The sequence below is a fragment of the Rutidosis leptorrhynchoides genome, chromosome 4 (genome assembly GCF_046630445.1).
Source record: "Rutidosis leptorrhynchoides isolate AG116_Rl617_1_P2 chromosome 4, CSIRO_AGI_Rlap_v1, whole genome shotgun sequence".
Taxonomy (NCBI): domain Eukaryota; kingdom Viridiplantae; phylum Streptophyta; class Magnoliopsida; order Asterales; family Asteraceae; genus Rutidosis; species Rutidosis leptorrhynchoides.
Genome location: NC_092336.1, coordinates 73280252 through 73304586, shown reverse-complemented (window position 1 = coordinate 73304586; position 24335 = coordinate 73280252). Strand labels below are relative to the sequence as shown.

Genomic DNA, 24335 nt, shown 5'->3' with positions numbered 1-24335 from the left:
ATCTACTGTTGTCTAATTAGATATTTGGCCAAGGACCAAACGTACGAGTGAGGTGTCAACCGCACGGTTGAGGTTCCTCAAACGTGCGGGTGAGTGTCACTCGTACGGTTGACTGGTCAGATGGTTAAGTGTTCAAGTATTTATATATTGATGCTATTGTCTTGTTGCTGGGATGATATCAAGACATGATTACTGACTTGGTTATGTTTATTCTCAGGTGAAAAGGATAAAGAGAAAGCTCAGTAGTTAGAATCTGAGCCGTTGCTGGTAATTGGTGAGTGGGTCTATCTTCGGATAGAGTTTAAGTAGCAAATCATGCTACTGTGGATTACTCTGATTACCTTATGTAGTGTAGTGATTGCCATGCTAGATAGATAGTTGCATGCTGTGTGATCTATATATGTTGTATATGTGCACTGTGTTTGACATCAGCCATACCTAGGGCGGTTGGGGGCTTTCAACCATTCCTAGGGCGGTTGAAGTTCGTGTGAGGTCAACCATTCCAAGGGAGGTTGAGTCCAAATCATATAGTCTGTTAGTATAGCATAGAAGAACGCATGTGTTGCGTTTGGATATAGTTATGTAGAGACTGGTAGGAAGGACTATCGGTAGATCCTAGTCCGATCAGCTAGGTCGTGTGCCCGTACAAGCCGCCGATCCTCATATTGTCGTTGTTTGTATGCTTGATGGTTGTAAGCATGTTAGTTGATTGTTGTATGATGGATTGCTTAAGCTTATTCTGTAGATAGATTTCATTCACTTAGCGGTGCGCTAATCCCTCACATTTCTCCCTCTGCAGGTTTAGCTACTGCTACTGGGATCGGAACATGATGTAGAAGACATGTTTGACTTGCAACTCGGATGTGAACTTTTGTAACCGTGTTTGTAATCACGTAACACCGTTTGATAAAGTAAACTTAATTAAGTGGTTTTTGTACTAATGTAATTAGGTTGTGATTTTATTAAATAAGACTTCCGCTGTGTTATAAAAAAAATGGCCGGTGTTACAACTCAAGTGTTTCTCAATCTTCTGAAATATTATAAATTTTGGCAAAAAATTTATAATCTTCTGAAATATTAGGAATCAAGGATCGATGGTCCAATTTCTAATGTAGCTATCCAATTTCGATGGGTGATTAAACTTTATAAAACTATAAGAAATAATCGGGCTAGGAAAACAAAGTTTACCCTGTTGAATTGACAATACAACTGAAAACAATTTACGTGAAATCCAACCAAATTTCAGTTAGAAGGTAGGAGTGATGACAGTGTACATATGTGAATTCAATCAAACTTGGTTTTTCTTTTTTTTTTTCTTTTTTTTTTTTTTTAAAGAGTGATGACGATGCCATCGTGATCTGTTTATTTGGAAAGCAAGGTTGTACAAAAAACAACCTACCCTTCTCACTAGTCTAGAACCGTTTCATTTTGGAAAACAAATGTAAACGAAAAAAAACACCCTACCAATTCTGAACCGTCTAGATCGTATGGCATGCCCAATTTGACCCATTTTAACTGAATTGGAAGAACATAACCTAGAAGCTTGGTAAAGTTGTCCACGATAACCCAGTTTCATTCATCTGCATTCAATATTACAGCCCTAATAAAAATAAAAAATACAATTTTATATGCGTTACTTTGAATATCAAGATCAAGATATATGATGAAAAAACAACCAATATAGCAAGATCAAATTTAGTTATGTATTTCAACAACCAATTAGTTTTGTATATCATAAGACATAGTATTGTTCAGCTTACTATTTTGATTTGTCCCACAAATTAACTTCTACATACTACCATTGATCAAGTCTTCTCTCAATTTTTCATTATAACTTCGTATCATGAGAAACACCTTATATGCATATCACAAAAGCCATGAAGCTGTTGATAAACTCTGTGTTCATTAATAACCTGTCATTCATATCACATATTAGAGGTGTTTATTTTAAAGGGCAGAGAAAGAAATCATGATTCAAAATAGATATATTTTTCATGAAGATCATCATCAACACTTAGCCTAACTTGGTAAAACTGTTCAATTTCAGATGTAGTTGTAGAAGTTTAATTTAGTAAGTGTTGGGTGAATAATCATTTCAAAACTAAACTAACTAATCGGGCTATGATCTCCGGATTACGTGATGTGTTGAAAAAGCAAGTTAAAAAGCCATACAATTGTTAATTGTTAATACATCATGAACTCCACGATTATCAACCATGGTATATATGTACTACATCATGAACTCCACCAGTTATGGACATCTTATTTAAATTAGAATACTATTATACTTGTTAATAGTGTTTGTGAAAAACTTATTCAGAACATGGATCAACTTGATTTTTTTTTATTTTTTTTTTTCAAATCAATGCTTAATCATGAAAAATGTTGTTCAAGGGTAGAAATGAATTTTATTATAATTTGAGGTGTTTTTTATATACTTATATGTATAGCAACATCATATCCATTTTTCCTGATAAAAATTGTGTCTTTTTCATCAGGTTATACATATCCAAGTCAATATATAAATCCCAACGAAAATCTAAAACCGAAGTTACCAACACTTGCGCAGATGTTAGAGCGTAAAGAGTCAAAATATTCAAGACGTGTTGTTGCGAGTGAACCTAATGCCAAATCGAGGTCAAAGCCAAATCGAACGACTAGAGCCAAGCCCAAAGATTCGTGGTTAGGAAGAAAGCCGAAAGAAGTAGACCATAATAGCATGAAGGCTCGAAACGAATCAAGTTGTTACACCGAATCAAAGATTCATAAAGCGGTCTCATTTTTGTTCAAGATGAAAAAGGGTAGTACAGAAAGCACAAGTTGGAAGCTACGTCGTTGCTTAGGCTATTCTAATGGAAGTCCAATATTTCAGAAAGTAAATAAATAGGGCTACAATTATAAGTTTCATAGGATCAACTTCTTTACTCGTGAGTTGTGACCTATGTAAGACAAGTACAGAATATGGTTTATTTTATGGACCTCTTGTAGTTGGGTGCACCTGATTTACATGTTTTTAAAAATTATTATATTCGTATAGTTAAGTCAATTGTACTATATTCGAACATGTATTGTATCATTCTACATTTATATGAGTAACCGATCAACTGAGCTAACGACTTGCCTCCACGATTCCAAATTAGTACCCTGGGACAAAACAGTAACAAAAGCAAAAACCCATAACATTATCCGGAAACATGAAAAAAGGGTCTCATTTATGATTCTTCAATTCATAGTCAATTGTTAGAAATGATTAGATTGAGCCTGAACATGATAAGATGTGCACAGAGAATCCACTAAAAACACAATCACCGATTATAATCAAAATAAAAAAGACATATATTACTGTTTCAACCTTGTTTCTCTACCCTTACTTGCATCTTCTTGTCAGTTGTCTTGAAATATAATTACTTTGAATATCAAGATCGAGATATATGATGAAAAACAACCAATATAGCAAAAGAAAATTTAGTTATGTATTTCAACAACTAATTAGTTTTGTATTTCATAAGACAGAGTAACGTTCAGCTTACTATTTTGATTTGTCCTACAAATTAACTTCTTGTCATAAGATACTCCTTACATGCATATCACAAAAGCCATGAATGTAATACCCCGTCAAAATGAAGCTATGACGTGCTGTATTACCAGAGGTCAAAGTCCAGTCTTCGTACTCTATATGCTTTAATCCTTAGTTTCCATGCTTAACCTCTAACATTACTTTTATTGCGGAAGCGTAGCTAAAGTAGATTACCTGAGAATAACATGCTAAAAACGTCAACACAATGGTTGAGTGAATCACAGGTTTAAGTAGTATAAAGTGTAGAGTGTAGACCACAAGATTTGTTTGTTTGCATGCTTTGCTAGCATCGTTAAAAATATATAAAAAGATTCTATAAGTTTGAGCACCCAGTAACTAAGCCTTAACGTTTGTTTAGTACCCCTGTATTTAAATACACTTAACCAATGTGTACTACCTCAAATAGTATACGCCCGTTTTGTGCTAGCGCGACTAGCCCGGACGGGGATGTCAAGCCCTATGGATCCATATACACCTATTCGCGCCCACCAGTTCATAAACTGGTAGTTATTAGTTACCAAAGCTAAGGGATTTTCGGTTATAACTCAGCATAGAATGTAACTTTAGTACTTGTGTCTACTTGTAAAACAGAAAAATACATGTATTCTCACCCCAAAAACAGTTTATAAAACAGTTAAAAAGTTGGGGCTATGACTCACCTTTATGAGCGCAGTAACAGTGCGATAGCAAATAGCAGTGGTGGTCCAAAGTTGTCAACCTATTATCATTAGGTTTAAGTTAGTTGTTGGCATCATCATCATCTCGTTTGTTTATCATTGTTTAGCTTCATTTGTTATATGAGCCTTACGTTTTAAGTTCATACATGTTCACAGTCTTCATTTGTTCGTTTTAACAGCTTATTCATAACGTTTGTGTGTTTTTAAGAGTTTCATCATATATTTATTATTCAAAAGAAAAGTTTCATTACAACGTTTGTTATTTTCTTTATAAGTTGGTCGTTTAACGTTCGTTAAATGTGTTGTGTATTTCGTTACATTATTTATATGTTTACTATATTCATCGTTACATTATTTATATGTTTACTATATTCACGATTGAATGTTTTACAACTCGAACGATTCTCGTTGCTATCAAGTAAGTCAATGGATAGCCAGATGTAACCGGGGCCAGGACTCTTGATCCGACTTTAAGCCGTGACATTCGAGATCCACAACCATATTCCAACTGGCAACCTAGACACCATCCATGACCGTAAGTAGCGGTGAGACTCGTGAAAGTCGTATGTTATCTCGTTGTGAATTAAAATTTATATTATACCATCATATAATATACTGTTATAATATAAGTTATATTATAAGTTTAATAAGCATATTATAATTACTTAAGTGTTGTATTAATATATTAAATATATATTAATAGTTTAATTATATGTAAATATTCAAGTACTTATAATAATTATCCATTAAGTTATTAATATAATATTATTATATTAATAAATGTATCAATTATATATATATATATATATATATATATATATATATATATATATATATATATATAAATATAATTGTAAATATATACTAATTACATTATATAATATATTTGTATTTATCTATTTAGATATAATATTTTTAGATATATTTGTATTAGTAATTTACTATATTATATTAAATTAAATTCATAAACCTTATCTTAATAATAATATTATTATTAACTTTTTATATAAATCTAGATATAATTATTATATAAAAATAATGCATTAATATTTATGCACGATCATATATGTACATCTTTTCTTTATATATATATGATATATGATGATAATGAAACTTTTATGATTTATATTCATTTTTAATTCATAACATAATACTTAATCATCTCATAATATCACTATTTTCATCTTATACTATCAAAGTTCTACATCGTAATCATAATCAATATCAATATCTTCTTTTATGAACTTAAATCACACATATACTATATTTAATTCATAATTTTCAAGTTCAACTTATAACCATAATTATATTCATAATCTTAATTATAATCAACATCTTCAATGATTATTATTCATACTTATAATTATAAAATATATACATGATCGTCCTTAAAGTTTAAATCTTTTGTTTATATATACATACACTTACAAGTATACATGCATGCATACATAAAATAACGTTTCCATGTTTTATGTATTAGTTCATATTCATCTTTCATATTCAAGTTCACATTAATACTAATTAGAGTTTATATAAAACTTGTAATCCAAGTTTAAGTTTAAAGTTTATACCGTTTGAGAATGATCAAGATCAAGTGGGTGTGTGTGTCTCGTTTGGTCAGCCCGCAAGTACGAGATCACGAGCAGCAGCAATACGACCGAAGGTAGCTTCGATTTCAAGCAGAAAAACACGCAGAAGCAGCAGAAAAATAGTGGCCAAAGACGGTGGTTTGCGGTGGTGTTGGGTGACAATAAGCAGCGGTTCGAAAGCAACAGAAACAGCAGCAAACGGCTGCAGTTGGTGGCGCTTTTCAGCAGCTTTTAGGGTGGTGTTTTGTGGTGGTTCATGGCTGCACAGAAACAGCAAAACAATAGCCCCAGCAGGCTGTTTTTAACAGCTTTTAGGTAACGGTTTGGGTGGGTTTTTTTGGCCTGTCGAACAGCTGCAACTTAGCAGCAAGTTTAGCAGCAGAAAAGGGTGTTCGAAGGTGGTTAATTGGTGGTGGTTCTCGTCTGCAAAATTCCATCCGAAGGGTAGTGTTTGTGAGGGTGGTTCTCGGCCAAAAAGTGAGCCGAAGGTAGTGGTTTTTGGGTTGGTTTGCTCGACAACAGAAGGGCAGAAGATAGGAGAGTTTGGTCGTGACTTTTGTGGTGAGCAAGAGGGAAATTTGTGAATGATTTGTGGGGTTTAGAAGAAAGGTTTAAATAGGCTAAAAATTATAATTAGATTAGGATTCTAAAACTCTCATGGAAGCTTGTGAAAGTTTGAAGTGTATTAGGACTTCTATAATTTGATCTTATCACATCTTTTATTTAAATTAAATCTTATTATTTTTACTAGTTTTAGTTTGGCCGACATTTTTATATTTATTTTATAATTTTCGGTTTTATTTATTTATTTATATATTTCTTTAATTTTTGTTATTTTCTCCAATGTACACTCTAGTTCTTGTACATTTTATTCATGTTTATTTATTCGTTAAATAATTGTAATGATGATGATGATCCATGACCGTTAGTTTAGGTAACCTTGTTACCTCATTTCGTTACTTTCTTAAAAGAAATAGTTTCGATTTTCTAACCGAGTTTGTTTACTTTGGACAACCTAAGTTTCAAGTTCGTTATTCCTACGGTCATTAAATTTAAAAATGATCGAAAAAGTTGGGTTGTTATAATGAAGCGTCAACTCTGTGAGTTCAACAACCCGTCATTCATATCACATATTAAAGGTGTAAAAGGAAGAATTCATGATTCAAAATACATACATCTTTCATGAAGATCATCATTCAACAGGCCTAAACAATCTTCAGGAATTTAAAAAATTAGCTATCCATATTCAACACGTAGCCTAACATGGGATAGTTGTCCAAATTTAAATGTAGCTGTAGAAGTTTAATTTAGCAACTAGAAGTTATAAGGTTTTCCCTAGAGGACGAGTAATCTAACCCCTTACTCCAATGTACGCTGTCCAACAGGATTGCTGCCTAACTATTTCCAACCCTTCCCTAGTTCCCTGGCCATCACAAGATTCGTAATTGAGACATCTTGCAAAGATATCATGGCCCCAACCACTAGACGAGTAATCTAACCCCATACTCAATTTAGCAACTAATGGGTGAATAACCATTTCAAAATATACTAACTAATCGGGCTATAGATATACGGATTCTGTGATGTATTGAATAAAGCAAGTTAAAAAGCCTTCTACTTGTTAATACAATTAACAATTATATACTTAAAACGTAGCTATACAACTTCAATTCGGCAACTAATGAGTGAAACAGGTTTAATAGCCTTACAATTGATAATCTGATAATAGATAACAAACTCAGCACCCAATATTTCATCCAAAACTAAGAATGGTTTTTATCTTTTCTAACCAAATCTCTTAAGAGCAATCAGCCAAAGGCATACCTTTTCAAGTATTTTTTTTCACAAACATCTAAGTAATAATGAATACATTCCATTAAAAAAAGGTATTTTTACCTTAATCCATTCAATTCACCCAAAAATCATTGGTGCAGTGATGTATGATAATATCGATTATATTCTTTTCAATTTTCAAGCTTCTGAAACATAACCAGACTTCTTCTAACCATTATAACCTCTGCATATCTGAATCTAATAAAAAAGATATCCAACTTAACCATAATAGAAGAAATATAAACACACATCAGTTTGTCATTTGTCATTCCATCTTCATAACTTAAACTTTGTTTTTCTACTCTTATTTGCATTTTCATGACATCTATTCAGCTGTTATGAGATACATACTACTAAGTTTTACTCAAAACATGTCTCTTCGTGCTAAGAACTTTTTAATGACACGCCATATTAGAGGTATAAACGGTAAGAGAAAGAGATCCACGGAAAAATAAACATTTTAAATCTCATCATTTCAGTCCAAAATAAAATAATCCAATTGAGTAACTTTTAACTACTGCTATAATCCGAATCAACTGTTATGGTAGATTGCGCAACGCCGAAACTTGATATATACCAAGCATGTAAGGATAAGTTCCACACATTCTGATATTCGATTGTAATGGAGAAGGGTTGCAATATACAACCCGAACAAAGAGTTACTTTGAGAAGTGGTTGTGTGCGTCAATCATACTATTATAATTTATAAACAAGTTATGTGTCTTATTCAACTATTATATTGTACAGTAATATATCAACATCACAGCAATATAACAGTAATTAAACCCTATTTTAAACAATAATTTCTTTATGAATTCTCTTCAAATCATGGCACAGAAATAAGTGAGACTAAGATGGGAAGTTATGCAATGCTTCCTCTATTACTAAAGTTATGTTGAGATTTATCATCACATGATGCATTAACACCTTAATATAACCACATAAAATCATCGTTTAAGTGCTTACTAATCCTTACCCAAAAGCTACAACTTATAAATGAGCAAATTGAGCTCAATAAGGATATATGTAATATAACTTATTACTTCAATGCACTTTAAGACAAATACTTCATATACAGACAAATATCAGCAGCAATCTATAAGTAAACAAGCAAAAAGTAAAAGTAAAACACCAAAACTGAAATTTTACGGAAAAAGATTACCACTTTGAATTTGAGAAGATTTCACACAAGCCTGACTAAAGATGTCCTGTTTATCGATCCCTTGTGCTTCTTAAAGATCTCGTTAATAGCTTCACAATAAGCAGCAGCCTCTTTATCTTGTTCAAAACATTCATCCTTATCATCATCAACGTAGATATAACTCTCATCATTAACATCACCCCTATCTATTAATATCAAAGCTACTCCCTTCATAACGTAACCTGAAACCGGCAATTTCAATAAGGAGACAAAACATGAACTAATCCGACTAAAATTCTTCGACAAATTCTGCTTCAGTTGAGCATCCTCCGAACGTATTAAATTCTTAAATTGAGATATCTTATAACTACTGTTAAAACAAACATTCTGCCAATTACCAGAATCCATAACCGAAACATATTCCAACAACGGAAAATCATAGGTCCCAAGCAACATCGTCAACCTACTAAACACATCCTTAAAACAATTGAGCGCAATAAGGACCTTTTTTCTAAGACATAATTCAGCATCCTCTTCTTCCTCATTTTGCATGCTAATTTCACTGCTGTAAATTGAAATTGGTGACACAAACAGGAACGAATCGAATCTATTACTTATATTAACCTTCCATTTGAAGTTAAAACTACGAGTATTGAGAAAATAAAGATGGATGTACAGAGACCTGAGTCTTGTAAAGCTCCAAATTGAGTTCCTCGCGGCCAAAAATGAGTCTCGGTTAGAAGAAAAGAGTAGTAAGCCATTGCAGTTGTCCATATAGAATTCAGATGAAACAGTTAGTGAAACGGAGTCGATTTGAACAACGATGGAAGAGAAACGTTTGGAAACGAGTTTGCAGGTGCATAATGTTTTCAAATCGATGATTTTGTTCAGTATTAGGAGAAGCAGCTCGTCTGGTAAACGACTGATTAAGGAAGATGAATCGTCATCTGCAAGAGGTTTCCTCATTTTTTTAGGTATCCGGCAAGGGTTTTGAAAATCGAATTTATAAACCCTAAACCATCGTCGAGTGTCGATGATGTAATAAACCAGGTGCGGCGGTGTATTTGCCTATTTCGCAACAGTCAACTCAAAACCTAAAAATTACTGTACTATAGAAATTATATTATACATATATATATGAGAAAATCAAAAAACTACTACTCATTTAAGACACATGCATAATAGAATCATTCCTTTTCTTTTGTCTTTTGTAAATCACGAAATGGATATATATATATATATATATATATATATATATATATATATATATATATATATATATATATATATATATATATATAGTGGTAGTATCAAGAGGGAAGTAACCAATCGGGAGAAACGGGTGGAAGCAAATTTTTTTTTTTTTCGTTTTTTGAAAAAACTTTGTTCACGAACATTATAGATTGGATGAAAATAAGAACATTTAGAAAAGACACTTCGTGATGAATGTTATTATTTTGGCGGGAAAACGCTCGAAGAAGTAATATATAACAATTATCGTGTTTTTCGAGCGTATGTTGAGGTTTTAGACATTAGGGTTTAGATATTAAGGTTTAGATATTAGGGTTTATAGGGTTTAGATATTAGGGTTTAGAAATTTAGGGTTTAGGGTTTAGATTTAGGATTTAGATTTAGGATTTAGATTGAGTTTTTAACACGAACGGTTTAGGGTTTAGGGTTTAGGGTTTGGTGTTTTCCATAAACCCAAAACACCAAACTCTAAACCCTAAACCCTAAATCCTAAACTCTAAATCGGGCTAAATTTTACTTCACAAAACATGGAAAAAAAAACGTTAACATTCTTCACGAACAATATTATCTTGAATGTTATTTTTGTCGATCTTTTTTCCGCCAAAATAATAACATTAATCACGAAGTGTCTTTTCTAAATGTTCTTATTTTCATCCAATCTATAATGTTCGTGAACAAAGTTTTTTCAAAAAACGAAATTTTTATTTTTTTTTGCTTCCCCCTGCTTCCTCCCGATTGGTTACTTCCCCATTGATCCTGCCTATATATATATATATATATATATATATATATATATATATATATATATATATATATATATATATATATATATATATATATATATATATATATATATATATATATATATATATATATATATATATATATATATAGTCATCTAATATATTTCATAAATGAATTGTTACCTCAGTTGCTTGGTACTCAATACCTTTACCTGGAGGTCAAGGGTTTGACACCAAAAAATCTTTTTTATTTTTTTCCTACAACCTATTTCCCAGGTCCAAGAACTCTCTCACGCCCTGTAAAATGGGCGGCCCAAATACTTGTTGAAAGTGAAATTGAAAATAAGTATTATGTATGGGGTATATTATATATATATATATATATATATATATATATATATATATATATATATATATATATATATATATATATATATATATATTCATTTAGAAATTTGAAATTCATGTGTTCATTTATATGTTAATTTTGACTTTTTAAAACCCATTTTTTGATATATGTAAATAGTATTTTTCTAATAGGTATAGAAAATAACGGAAATGCCTTCGTAGCTTAATGATTTTTTTGTGCATTTTTACAATTGAGTGATCCCGGGTTCGAGACCCGGTTAATGCTTTGAATTATTACTTTTTTAAAAAGATACTACCACTTTGAAGGTAGGTTGCACATTTATCCTCAATAGAGGCGCCTGGATTCGATCCATTTGTTTTACACACCCTTTTTTTTTGCATTCAAATCTGAACCATCTATAATTATTATCTCTTTATTTGTTAAATGTCTCAACCTTTTCCTCACAAATGTTTCAACCTTCTTTCTAATTATACATATTATCAACCTTCTTTCTAATTATACATATTATTTTACTTCTTAGATTTCTAGCCATTAACATTAATCTCTCATTTTTTTTTAATATTTCAAAAATCCACTCCTCTATATTGTTATTTTCAATTCAACGCTCCAATTCTCATAACATATTTGATTTTCATGTTAAACTCTCTCATTCATTCATTTTTTTTAAATATTTTTTCTCAGTTTTTTACGATTATACATATATTCAAAGAGAAAATCACAAAAGTTACTATTCATTTAAAACACATACGTAATAAAACTCAACTCCAAGGGTAGAATCGTTCCTTTCCTTTTGTCTTTTGTAAAAGCACGAAATGGAGTATATATATATTTAGTCATCTAATATATTTCATAAATGAATTGTTACCTTAGTGGCTTAGTACTCAATACCCTTACCTAAAGGTCAAGGGTTTGACACCAAAAAACCTTTTTTATTTTTTCCCTACAACCTATTTCTCAGGCTCAAGAATTCTCCCACGCCCTGCAAAGCGGGCGGCCCAAATACTTGTTGAAAGTGAAATTGAAAATATGTATTATCTAGGGAGTATATATATATATATATATATATATATATATATATATATATATATATATATATATATATATATATATATATATATATATATATTCATTTAGAAATTTCAAATTCACTCTGTTCATTTGTATGTTAATTTTGACTTTTTAAAACCCATTTTTTGATATATATATATAGATAGTATTTTTAGGTATAGAAAATAACAGAAATGCCTTCGTAGTTTAATGATTTTTTTGTGCATTTTTACAATTAAGTGATCCCAGGTACGAGACCCGGTTAATGCTTTGAATTATTGCTTTTTTAAAAAGATACTACCACTTTGAAGGTAGGTTGCACATTTATCCTCAATAGAGGCGCCTGGATTCGATCCATTTGTTTTGCACACCCTTTTTTTTTCATTCAAATCTCAACCATCTATAATTATTATCTCTTTATTTGTTAAATGTCTCAACGTTTTCCTCACAAATGTTTCAACCTTCTTTATAATTATACATATTATTTTACTTCTTAAATTTCTAGCCATTAACATTAATCTCTCATTTTTTTTTTAATATTTCAAAAATCGTCTCCTCTATATTGTTATTTTCAATTCAACACTCCAATTCTCATAACACATTTGATTTTCATGTTAAACTCTCTCATTCATTCATTTTTTTAAATATTTTTTCTCAATTTTTTACAATATTTCTTTTATTACTTTTTTTCTATCTTTACAACTTTTACAAATTCTTTTCACATTTTCTCAACTTTGTTTTACAATCTTTTTATGCAACATTTGTTCCTCTTTTTCTTTATAATGTATAAAAGTGTACTCACAAATTTTTTTCTATGCAAAATTTTTCCAGGTAGAAATTTTAAAAAGAAATTTTAAAATTAGATTGACTACTAAAAATTTTGATATGAGATGTAAGTAATGCTAATGAACTACGGCTACTTATGCTATGCATGAAAATAAAGGGTTTGCGGCCGCAGCGCGCGGCTAAACCCAAAGCTTGTTTATTTTATTACTAACTTGGACTATTATTATCAAACCATTAATCATTATTTTATCTTTATTTCTATTTTTATTTTTATTATTATTAAAGCAAAACGTATTATAAATTATTATTAGGTGTTGTTTGTTTTTTCATTGCAGACTTTATTATGTGTATGTCTGCGAGCGGAAAGATATTTTCATTTAAGACGTTTTGTTTTTTTGAAGGCATAAGACAAAATAAGATCTTAAAATGTCTTTAACTTCCGACATTGGCTCAATTTCTGACAGGACGCGTGAGTCCCCTTGGTATATGTTCATTTCATCTTCAATGATTTAATAATTGCGAGTTGGGAACTACGCTGACTCTTAATTTCAATTCCACGAGGTATTTGGATGGAGATATGGGCACCTCGGCCTCCTTTGATGACTTTTGACCCTTGTGATATGGCTACTCTCTTTAAATTTTTTGAGTCTTATATTGGACCTATGAATTATAATATGGTCAGTCCTAGTGATGATCGTAGGCCTTTATGAGAAATACTCACTCGATCCAAAATATGGTAGCTAGGGCAATCTTTGGGTAAATCGTTTTTGCCATAATCGTTTTCAGGGGAAAATAATTAAAACGCCACAGATAGTGTAAGAAACTTGATCGGAGTTTTCAGACTCTTTTGTAAACCCTGACAGGGACTACCCACATCCATAAAAAAAAACCACCACGGGGACCACCCATGTTTGTAAAGCACATGGACCTACCACTTCGAAAAAAGCACGGGGTGCAACGACTTCACAGAGACCAATCGCACATTTTTTTTATCAATTTTTTACCCAGCCCAAATCCATAAAACCTTACATTTTAGAATACACTGTTTTAATACATTTTGCGATTTTTGTCCAATATTGTTATGACCGGATGGGCCATCTTCAGTTGGTGGTTTTGCGGAACAACAGTTCCCCATTGGGGTTGTTTGTGGATTGTTAATCAAGAATGAAATGTACAATAGGGTTTTAGGATTTTGAAGAAAAAGGTTTAGAGTTGGCACTAAAAAAAAAGTTTGAGAAATATTGCAAAAAGTGCTCAAAGTGTGTGGAAACAAGATGATTTTGGTATGGAATGATGGAAAGGGATTATAGGAATTGAAATGGTTTCCATAGTTCCCCATATTAACAAGTTGAATGGTAGGACATGGCTAGCAAAAAACTTTTTTATTTTGTGTTCCACAAATAAGTTTTATTATTTCATTTTGGGAGCCAAAAACTTAAACTCTTAAAAAACTAGACTTTAATTTTTACTCATCACATTCAAACAAAGTTTAACCATTCTTTTCCCCAACAACCGAATAATTATTTCTTAATCTAATTGTTTAGATTTCATTTAGCCATACTAATAACCGGTTTATAACCCTTTTTCCAAATTAGGATGCATATTGAACAATAATTGTACACACAACACTCAATATCATATGTTCACTTCGCATTGTTAAGTCTTCTGATGTTTACTTACAAATACAAGCGTTTAACATGCGCACATACAACTGCTTGCATCTTCAACTAAGGTAGAGCAGTATTAAGCTCACCAGCCATTTGCTGCAACTTCGTGATCAGGTGCATTGCAGCAGAGTTCTTCGCTTCATGCAAACTTGGTTGTAAGCCGCTAACACCCGAACACTCAAATTCAAGTCCTTTTATAGTTACATTAGCCACATACATACCTGGGTACACAAACACGAGCACACTAATTAAAGGAATATGGATTGACTATTTGGCAGAGGTAGCAATTTTGACCCATGTACATGTGAAATGGTCACTATAGGTTGTAACATATGTCATTCATATTATTCACATTCAGAAAATAGCTAAACTAGAAACATGTTTAAAGTTGTCAAAGTCTAATTTTAATGCAACAACAACAATAATACCCAACCTTATCAGTTATTGTTTAAGAATTTGGACAAGTATTAAAAATGGACCAAAAGAAGTTTGTAGGTCAACGCGAAGTGTCCTATCCCCCAACCTATAGATTATGACTCGTGTGAACCTGAAACTGTTTCCCAAACCGCCCGACCCGCCCATATTGCCACCTCTAGCATAAAATAACAAGATCTCACCAATTTGAGAAGCAAAGTGCAAAGTAAAAAAATAGATATTTGTAACTGACCATTAGAACATGTTGTGCGATATGATGGCAACATCCAACTGTTTGATAGACAGATCTCATCCAAATCCTGGGTAAAAAGCAGCGAAAAAGTCATGATAAAAAACTTGCATCTCATAATGAAAAAAAGAAGAGAGATGGAAATTTTGACCCAATAACTTGTGAATAGTCGATTGGGATATTGTTTCACCTCTGAAAGGGACTAACAGGTAAAAAGATACCTCTATATAAACAAATCAAACTATCAAATGGATCAAGCAGGTCGAAAGTTGCCTCAGACGTGGTTTTAATCACAAAATCTCCTTAATTGTTTTTTTAAGACTAAGATACTAGAGCTTAAGTTATAATATTTGGTAAACTAGCTGTTTAATAAGAAAAAGAGTGCACAAAAATTGATTTGGGTCAACACCACCCATTTGACCCATGCAAATTGGATCAGTTAAAAGACTTGCCTGACATGCTTTGCTGTTTACTGACATTGCCAAACTTCGATCGCCATGCAGATTTGTATGTTCTTGAGGTTGCATGTTATCCTGCTGGCAAATCTCATTGCAACAATCGATTACAGCTTCTATCTTTAAACCCAAGCAATCTCCATCACCTTTTTACAAAACCAAACCAAAAAAAAAAAAAAAAGTCAACATATTCGACAATCATATCAAAGCACCATAATAAAGTACCAATAAAAAGACATACCTGCATGCATGATTGCCTGAATCTTTTTATCGCATAAAGTCAACTCGCTTTCTATATAGTGTTGTTGATCACACTGCAAGGAAATAAACTGCATCAATAACTCATCCGGAAACAGACAATTTATCATGTAACATACAAATGCAAGAGATAATTTAGATATAATATGAAAGCCAATTAAGCCCATTTCGACCCGTAGCACATTATTATGCATTATATGTTTATATCACGTCTAGATTACGCATTATATCACGTCACCTATTAAGAGTCCAACAAGAACAATGCAAGGTTGAATATAGAACCGTACCAGTTTTCGTCTTTTATGTAGAAGAGCTCGAACAGCAGCTTTTGACAATTCGGAACTCTTTGCATCCACCGTTAAGTGAAAGTCGTCAAGAGCATGATCTACCGTTAGTATTTTGTCCTCGTTGCATAAGACCATGCAAGAATTTTTTCCGCCGTCAACCTTTTCGTCCCTCTTTTGACTAACGGTTGGCATATTCTTCGTAAAGTGAAAATCTTCACGAGCATGATCTACCGTCAATAATTTATCCTCGTTGAATAAGACCATGCAAGAATTTTTTTCACCGTCAACTTTTTCGTCTTTCTTTTGACTGACGATTGACATATTTTTCACCTCACGAGCATGGTTCACTGTCAATATTTTATCCTCGCTGCATAAGACCATGCACGAATTGTTTTCACCGTCAACTTTTACGTCTTTCTTTTGACTAACGTTTGACATATTCTTAGTTAAGTGAAAATCTTCACGATCCGCGCTGCATAAGACCATGCACGAATTGTTTTCACCGTCAACTTTTACGTCTTTCTTTTGACTAACGCTTGACATATTCTTCGTTAAGTGAAAATCTTCACGATCCGCGCTGCATAAGACCATGCACGAATTGTTTTCACCGTCAACTTTTTCATCTTTCTTTTGACTAACGGTTGACATATTCTCCGTTAAGTGAAATTCTTCAAAAGCATGGTTCACCGTCAATATTTTATCCTCATTGTATAAGACCATGCACGAATTGTTTTCACCGTCAACTTTTTTGTCTTTCTTTTGACTAACGGTTGACATATTCTTCGCATTTTTCAGATTCTCCTGCAAGTAGCCAAATGCGATGTGTTAAAAAGTAATTAAAGTAATTTATATTACCATAAAGTTCAATAATTTATAATTTTATTTGTATTTCTATTTTAGGTACAAGACTATTTGAAAGTAAAAAACATATCAAAAGCTCAAAGTCAAACTAAAAACAATGTCTAAGTTGATTTACCTCGATGCTGATTCCTTTTGTTGTTTTCCTTTTTTCGTGATGATAAACCTTGAATGGCTTATCGATGCCCTTACTACTTGCTTCACTCGAAGAATTGTTTGATTCAGCCTTGCAAGACCCGTTCATATCGCTCTTCTTCATACTATCACCATTAGCACCCGTGATTTTGTTACCGACAGAACTTTCAGTTTCTTTGACTTTTTGGTCAAAGGGCTTTACTATCAACACAGATCTTTCTGCTTCTTTGACTTTCTTTATTTCATCACTTCCTATCTCACACGATTTCTTACTGTCACCATTAGCACTCGTGATATTGTTACTGACAGAGCTTTCAGTTTCTTTGACTTTTTGGTCAAAGGGCTTTACTATCAACACATATCTTTCCGTTTTTTCGACTTTCTTTATTTCATCACTTCCTATCTCACACGCTTTCTTACTATCACCATTAGCACCCGTGATTTTGTTACCAACAGAACTTTCAGTTTCTTTGACTTTTTGGTCAAAGGGCTTTCCAATCAAGTTAGAAGTGACAACATCATCTTGCACCTCGCTAACGGGTTCACGGTAATTGTTTGGAATTACAACGTTTGTGTTACCGACATAACTTTCTGTTTCTTTGACTTTCTTACTTTGACCACTTTCTATCTCACACGATTTCTTACTATCACCATTAGCACCCATGACTTTGTTACCAACAGAACTTTCTGTTTCTTTAACTTTCTTAATTTGACCACTTCCTGCCTCACACGAGTTCTTACCGCTACTATTAGCACCCGTGATTTTGTTTCTTTGACTTTTTGTATCTTTGACTTTTTGGTTAAACGGCTTTCCCATGTCTAGCACCTTGCTAATGAGTGAACTGTAATCGTTTTGATTTACAAAGTTTAATGCAACATTGTGATCATGAGCTTCTTCTTTAATTGACTTACTGCTGTGCACACTACCCACGTCTAAATTTGACTTAAATATCAAGTCATCAGAAAGTTTCTTACATTGACCACTTACCATCTCACACGATTTCTTACTATCACCATTAGCACCCGTGACTTTGTAACCGACCGAACTTTTTGTTTCTTTGACCTTTTGGTCAAAGGGCTTTCCTATCAACTTAGAGTCGTCTAGAACCATAGGTTCACACTTTGGATCGACAAAGTTTAATTCAACATTGTGGTCATGAGATTCTTCTTTACTTGAATTACTGCTGTGTACACTTCCCACGTCTAAAGTTGACTTGATTTTATTTGACTTAAATATCAAGTCATCAGAAAGTTTCTTACTTTCACCACTTACTATCTCACATGATTTCTTATTATCACCATTAACACCCGTGATTTTGTCACCGACAGAACTTTCTGTTTCTTTGACTTTTTGGTCAAAGGGATTTTCTATCAACTTAGACGTGACAACGTCGTCTAGCACCATGGGTTCACTCTTTGGATCTACAAATTTTAATGCAACATTGTGGTCATGAGCTTCTTCTTTTCTTGAATTACTACTTTCTACAAGTCCCACGTCTAAATTTGACTTGATTTTGTTACCGACAGAACTTTCCGGTTCTTTGACTTTTTGGTCAAACGGTATTCCTATCAACTTAGATGTGACAACGTCATCTAGCACCTCGCTAATGGGAGTAATGGGTTCAGCAACATTGTGGTCATGAGTTTCTTCTTTACTTGAATTACTGATGTGTACACTTCCCAAGTCAAAATTTGACTTGATCATCAAGTTATCAGAAAGTTTCTTACTTTTACCACTAACTGTCGCAGACGTAATTAGTGAGCCTTGAATGCTGCTCGTATCTGCACTTCCCTGTTCAACCTGGTGTGGTACACTATTTGATACCCTGCAATATCCATATACAGACTGAAGTTTATGTAGTATATATTAACTATCTTATTCAGTTATTCCATTACACTTCCTCATGGTCATGTAAAACTTATGATTTGATTAAAGTCAAATGCAAGAGGTTTAAGGTAATCTATACACAGGCAAGGTTGTAAAAGTCACGAGTCGGGACGAGTCGATCGGGACCTTGGAGGGACAAGTCAGTCAAGTCGGGGATGAGACGCGGATGAGACGTTGACTTTTTGTAATAAATAAATTATCTATATATATTATGTATGTATATTACACATAAATATATTAAACATAAAACATAAATTCATCAAACATAATATATGTATGGCACAGTATCTAATTTTAAATAATATAAAATTGTTGACTTAATTTTGACTTTGACCCGACTTTTACAACAGTGATCAGATGCAATGGTAATTGAAGTATTAAATGTTGAGTCAAAAGTAAGTTACCTTGAAAACAGTTTTGAGATGATGTCAGCATATGGAAGCAGGTAATAGTACTCAACGATAGGAGTAATAATCCAACTGCCTGAACACTTCTTTACGACAGGGCCCTGTAAGCTACACAATAATAGTACACTAATCTTATGTTAGAAAATCCATAAATTTTCAGATATATTTTCGTCCGTATAACATATATGTATTTGCTTATTGGAGACAGCTGTTACATAAACATGAACAAACAAATATATAAAGGTAATTACAATTCACCCCACTTACATCAAAATGGGCCACTCTGGGTTATACTTTAAGCAAAGCAAAACAGATACTAACCTACGAATAGCATCTTGAATAGGGACCAAATTATCCTCGTTGATTGATTGGGTGCATTGCATTACGTAAAAGCGAGTAGACGTCTTTGCGTGACTCAATGAATAAACAACATCGCTTTTCAAGACCTTAAGCTTGTTATATATGATTCCTGTTTCAGAGTAAAAATCATATCCAAGTATTAATAACATTCAGTTAAACTGTAAACACCAACATAAACTAATATTCTGTAACAATTGCATCTCACCATGTTGCTTTGCTTGTTTTGTGATTTAATTTATTTTAAGGACGCGGTTAAGATTCAAAAAGTTCAATTCAATACGGTATTAAATAAGATAACTATTCTGACCACCACCACCCCGCCGCCCCCGCCGCCCCCGCCCCCGCCCCCGCCCCCGCCGCAGCAGCAGCAGCAGCAGCAGCAGCAGCAGCAGCAATAATAATAATAATAATAATAATAACCATAATGATGATAATAAATTAAACCTGTTGCTTCTTTCACAGCTATAAATGCAAACCCCACTTCCTCATCCTCATCGTATTTCCGTAGTCGTTTCTTTTCGTACTCCTTTTCAGAATAAAGATCTTTTTCAATTAGTGACCAAACGCCATCATTAAACTGTAAAAAGCAGTTCTCTTTTTTGGAATCTATTAACAAAACTGCAACTTTGCTTATTGGCCATTCTTTTACCGAACACGAGCCGTTAGTAGTAGCATCGAGCAAAGTTTTGGATATGGTGCAAGCATCCATAATTGCTTTTTCTGCAAGTGAAAGCTGTTTTTCGGGGTCATCTAAAACGGGGCGATCAGATTTACTCATGTACTTGAAATGATGCAGAATGCTCGGTTTGAACATTATCGCCAAGCAACAAAATTGGTCAAACTTCAAGAATTCACTTTTTTGGTGGTGAATTCGATGATAGTAGTTGTAAAGTATTGCAACAGCATGAACCTGAAATTCCATAAACAAAGTACTTAATGTTACAACTCACAATTATATATAAATCATAAATCTTGAGGCAGAATATCAGCAGATACTGAGAATTAAAGTAATAAATCATAAATTAGAGTAATTGTCACGTTAGAAGTACACTTTGGGTGAGTTTTGACCAGTTTGACCCATTTAAACCATCTCTTTCAAGCTACCTTTCATATCCATTTAAGATATAGTATAACCCAAGTTGACCCTTTTATAAGTTACTGGTTAAAAATTGCTACCTCTGCTTGTATGTACGAATCATCAAGAGTGATATTAAGCCACTAAATACGGTTACCTGTTTAGCAACAGATTTCTGTTGTGATTCAGATGGAGCATTTGCAATGTCGCTAACTTTTAAAGGTAATAATGGGCCAACCAAGTAATCCATTAATGCTTCGACAGTTTCCTCAGTTGGACCATGCTCTGTTTGCAAATCTATGTCCATCGCGTCTAGATTTTATCAAATCAAACACAAAATAATACATTATTAGAAGCAACTATCGCAGCAAAACATGAAACTAACAAGAAGAAAAATCGTAAACAGATATTACACGATGTTTTAACTTACACTACATTAAAGATCAGATATTTAGAAGGATAAATATATTTTCACTGCATTTTCTTGCAGCCAATTTGCAGCATGAAATTTTTATATAAAGACTAATAGATAAAAAATAATATAGTTTTTTTGTATTTTATTGATATAATAAAACATCATTTAATATCTGTTTTGTTTAAGGTGCCATTGTTAACAGAAGATTTTCCCAAGCTAATATCATTATTATATTGTGAATTATATCAAAATTGTGATACCCTTATAACTTATTACTATAATTCACGATTGTTTACGCATGCAAAACGTTGTGGATCAAGGGTCAAGTTTTAATTTTGATTCACATTTGTAGACAAATATGAAATAAAAAAACATCAAGACTAAAATCACAATCACAATCACAATTATAAATATATTGAAAGTGTTTATCACCCTGTTCACTCTATAAAGCTATAAAGCTATCTCATTTGAATACTCAATGGATCATTATTCTACCTAGATTTAAAAAAATAAAATAAAAATAAACACAAAGGCATACATTACATATACATAGTATGCACAAAACAACAAAATGAGACATAAAAAGATACTAGTACGAAACAGGTTAGGGTTTTTACATGGTTAAATAGTGAAATTTTGAAATTTTAACAAAATCCAAATATCAACGAAACAATTGAAGCTAATACATTGATAATCAACCTCAATTATACAGTCCGAAAGCAAAGAACTTGCATAAAAATTGCAGATCAAGAAAATGATGTTGGTGTGTCAGATAAAAAAGTTGATTTTGTAAGAATTTGAGAAAAATGTAAAGAGAAAAGAAACCCTAAAAGTAAGTGAAGTGAAGTTTAGTTAGAGAGATGATACCTTAGACCATTTTCTCTCTGGTTGACTAGAAAGAGTGAATGAGTCTCGGACAAATTAGAAGTCTTCTGTAATATTATTTCCTAATCAACCTAATTTTTAATTACTAGTTTTTTTATTTATTTCAAATTTTTATAAATACCCCTTATCTCAAGTCTATAATTCAGTACTTTTTATTTTGTTGTCACAAATTAATTAATTACTTTAATAAATAAATAAGAATTAAAAAAAAGTTTCTTTAAAACTTTTAATGTTTACATGTAAAAGAAAAGTTGTATAAAAGTGGTAATATAGTGTAATTTTTGCATTTAATTGTAAGAAAAAGGATGAGATTACTTAACCAACTAACCTAGAGTCAATGAGGCCTTAAATTTACATTTATTAATCTGACTGAAATGAAATATACTTTAAATAGCTAACCTTATGATGATCCGGAAATTTCCGACTAAATTTAAACTTAATCTTTATATGATTTCGACACGATAAGCAAAGTCTGTAATGTTGAGTCTCGAAAGTTTTGGAACTATATTCATGTAATCAATTACCCTTTGAATGTGCTCAACGATTCACGAACATTTAGTGTATTTAAATATGTATATATAATATATATAGTTATATTAATTGAAAACGTTAACAAAGTATTTGATGAATAATACTTTGTATAAACTTATTTGTTTCAATATATGTTTAATATATTTATCGACGGAAATTAAAAGATAATATCAAATGATTGAATTATCAGATATATTGTGATACTGTTATGGGTCTCTGTTATGAGGTCCACTATAATTTAAGAAATCTATTCTTTTTAACAATATTCGAAAAATGGTAAAGTGATTATAATGTAAGAACAAAAGTGTCAATTAATGAGAACTGGACAAAAGTTAGTGGAGATTCCTGCTTAATTTTTGATGCATGCTTTACAATGATTTCCTCATGCATCTTGATATGTTAACTAATTAGTTTTTATGATATTTAATGAACGACAACATGTTAAGCAAATGACATGTTACATTAAGATAATTTCATACGTTTGATTAGCCATTAGACTTTACCCTACGACTCACGAATAAACTATAAGTTAAGAACTGGAAAACTATTATAATTTACATAATATATGATTTTACTTTCTAAAATAAAAACGTTTTTCGATATAATAGAATTTGATTATTAAAATGTTTTGTTTAAATAACGTAAATTGATTATATATAATAAATTGGAATATTAAATTAAATATATAAATAACTTGCAACTTGTATCTATAAACGTGTTATGTATATTAAATATGAAATGTCCCGTTCTTATTGATTAAAAACGTTCCATATTAATTGATTTCGTTGCGAGGTTTTGACATCTATATGAGACGTTTTTCAAAGACTGCATTCATTTTTAAAATAAACCATAACCTTTATTTCATCAATAAAGGTTTAAAAAGCTTTACGTAGATTATCAAATAATGATAATCTAAAATATCCTGTTTACACACGACCATTACATAATGGTTTACAATACAAATATGTTACAACAAAATAAATTTCTTGAATGCAGTTTTTACACAATATCATACAAGCATGGACTCCAAATCTCGTCCTTATTTAAGTATGCGACAGCGGAAGCTCTTAATAATCACCTGAGAATAAACATGCTTAAAACGTCAACAAAAATGTTGGTGAGTTATAGGTTTAACCTATATATATCAAATCATAATAATAGACCACAAGATTTCATATTTCAATACACATCCCATACATAGAGATAAAAATCATTCATATGGTGAACACCTGGTAACCGACATTAACAAGATGCATATATAAGAATATCCCCATCATTCCGGGACACCCTTCGGATATGATATAAATTTCGAAGTACTAAAGCATCGGGTACTTTGGATGAGGTTTGTTAGGCCCAATAGATCTATCTTTAGGATTCGCGTCAATTAGGGTGTCTGTTCCCTAATTCTTAGATTACCAGACTTAATAAAAAGGGAC

General features: G+C 32.1%; 2 protein-coding genes across 7 annotated transcripts; both read right to left on the bottom strand.

Annotated features, from left to right (window-relative positions):
* Nucleotides 1–3430: 3430 nt before the first annotated feature.
* LOC139843987 (uncharacterized) lies at nt 3431–9884 on the bottom strand. 5 transcript variants are annotated; one of them, XR_011757772.1, is made up of 3 exons: nt 8839–9884; nt 7740–7874; nt 3431–3751 (listed from the first exon to the last, which is right to left on the bottom strand). XR_011757772.1 is itself a non-coding variant. In XM_071834183.1 (3 exons), exons 1-2 carry the CDS (start codon nt 9781–9783, stop codon nt 8860–8862), a joined length of 768 nt encoding a protein of 255 aa, XP_071690284.1. In that variant the 5' UTR covers nt 9784–9884; the 3' UTR covers nt 3431–3751; nt 8839–8859. The 5 variants fall into 5 exon arrangements, 4 of the variants coding, with proteins under 4 accessions (XP_071690284.1, XP_071690282.1, XP_071690283.1 ...); XM_071834183.1 differs by lacking the exon at nt 7740–7874 and having other exon boundaries at nt 8839–9059; nt 9216–9884; XM_071834181.1 differs by lacking the exon at nt 7740–7874 and having other exon boundaries at nt 8839–9382; nt 9500–9884.
* Nucleotides 9885–14527: 4643 nt separating this feature from the next.
* LOC139843980 (uncharacterized) lies at nt 14528–22427 on the bottom strand. 2 transcript variants are annotated; one of them, XM_071834170.1, is made up of 11 exons: nt 22351–22427; nt 21226–21380; nt 20438–20903; nt 19955–20102; nt 19631–19741; nt 17322–19164; nt 16346–17146; nt 16042–16114; nt 15798–15946; nt 15349–15415; nt 14528–14902 (listed from the first exon to the last, which is right to left on the bottom strand). In XM_071834170.1, the coding sequence occupies exons 2-11, from the start codon at nt 21373–21375 to the stop codon at nt 14742–14744; spliced, it is 3969 nt and encodes a 1322-aa protein (XP_071690271.1). In that variant the 5' UTR covers nt 21376–21380; nt 22351–22427; the 3' UTR covers nt 14528–14741. The 2 variants fall into 2 exon arrangements, with proteins under 2 accessions (XP_071690271.1, XP_071690272.1); XM_071834171.1 differs by lacking the exon at nt 22351–22427 and adding an exon at nt 22183–22283.
* Nucleotides 22428–24335: the final 1908 nt, after the last annotated feature.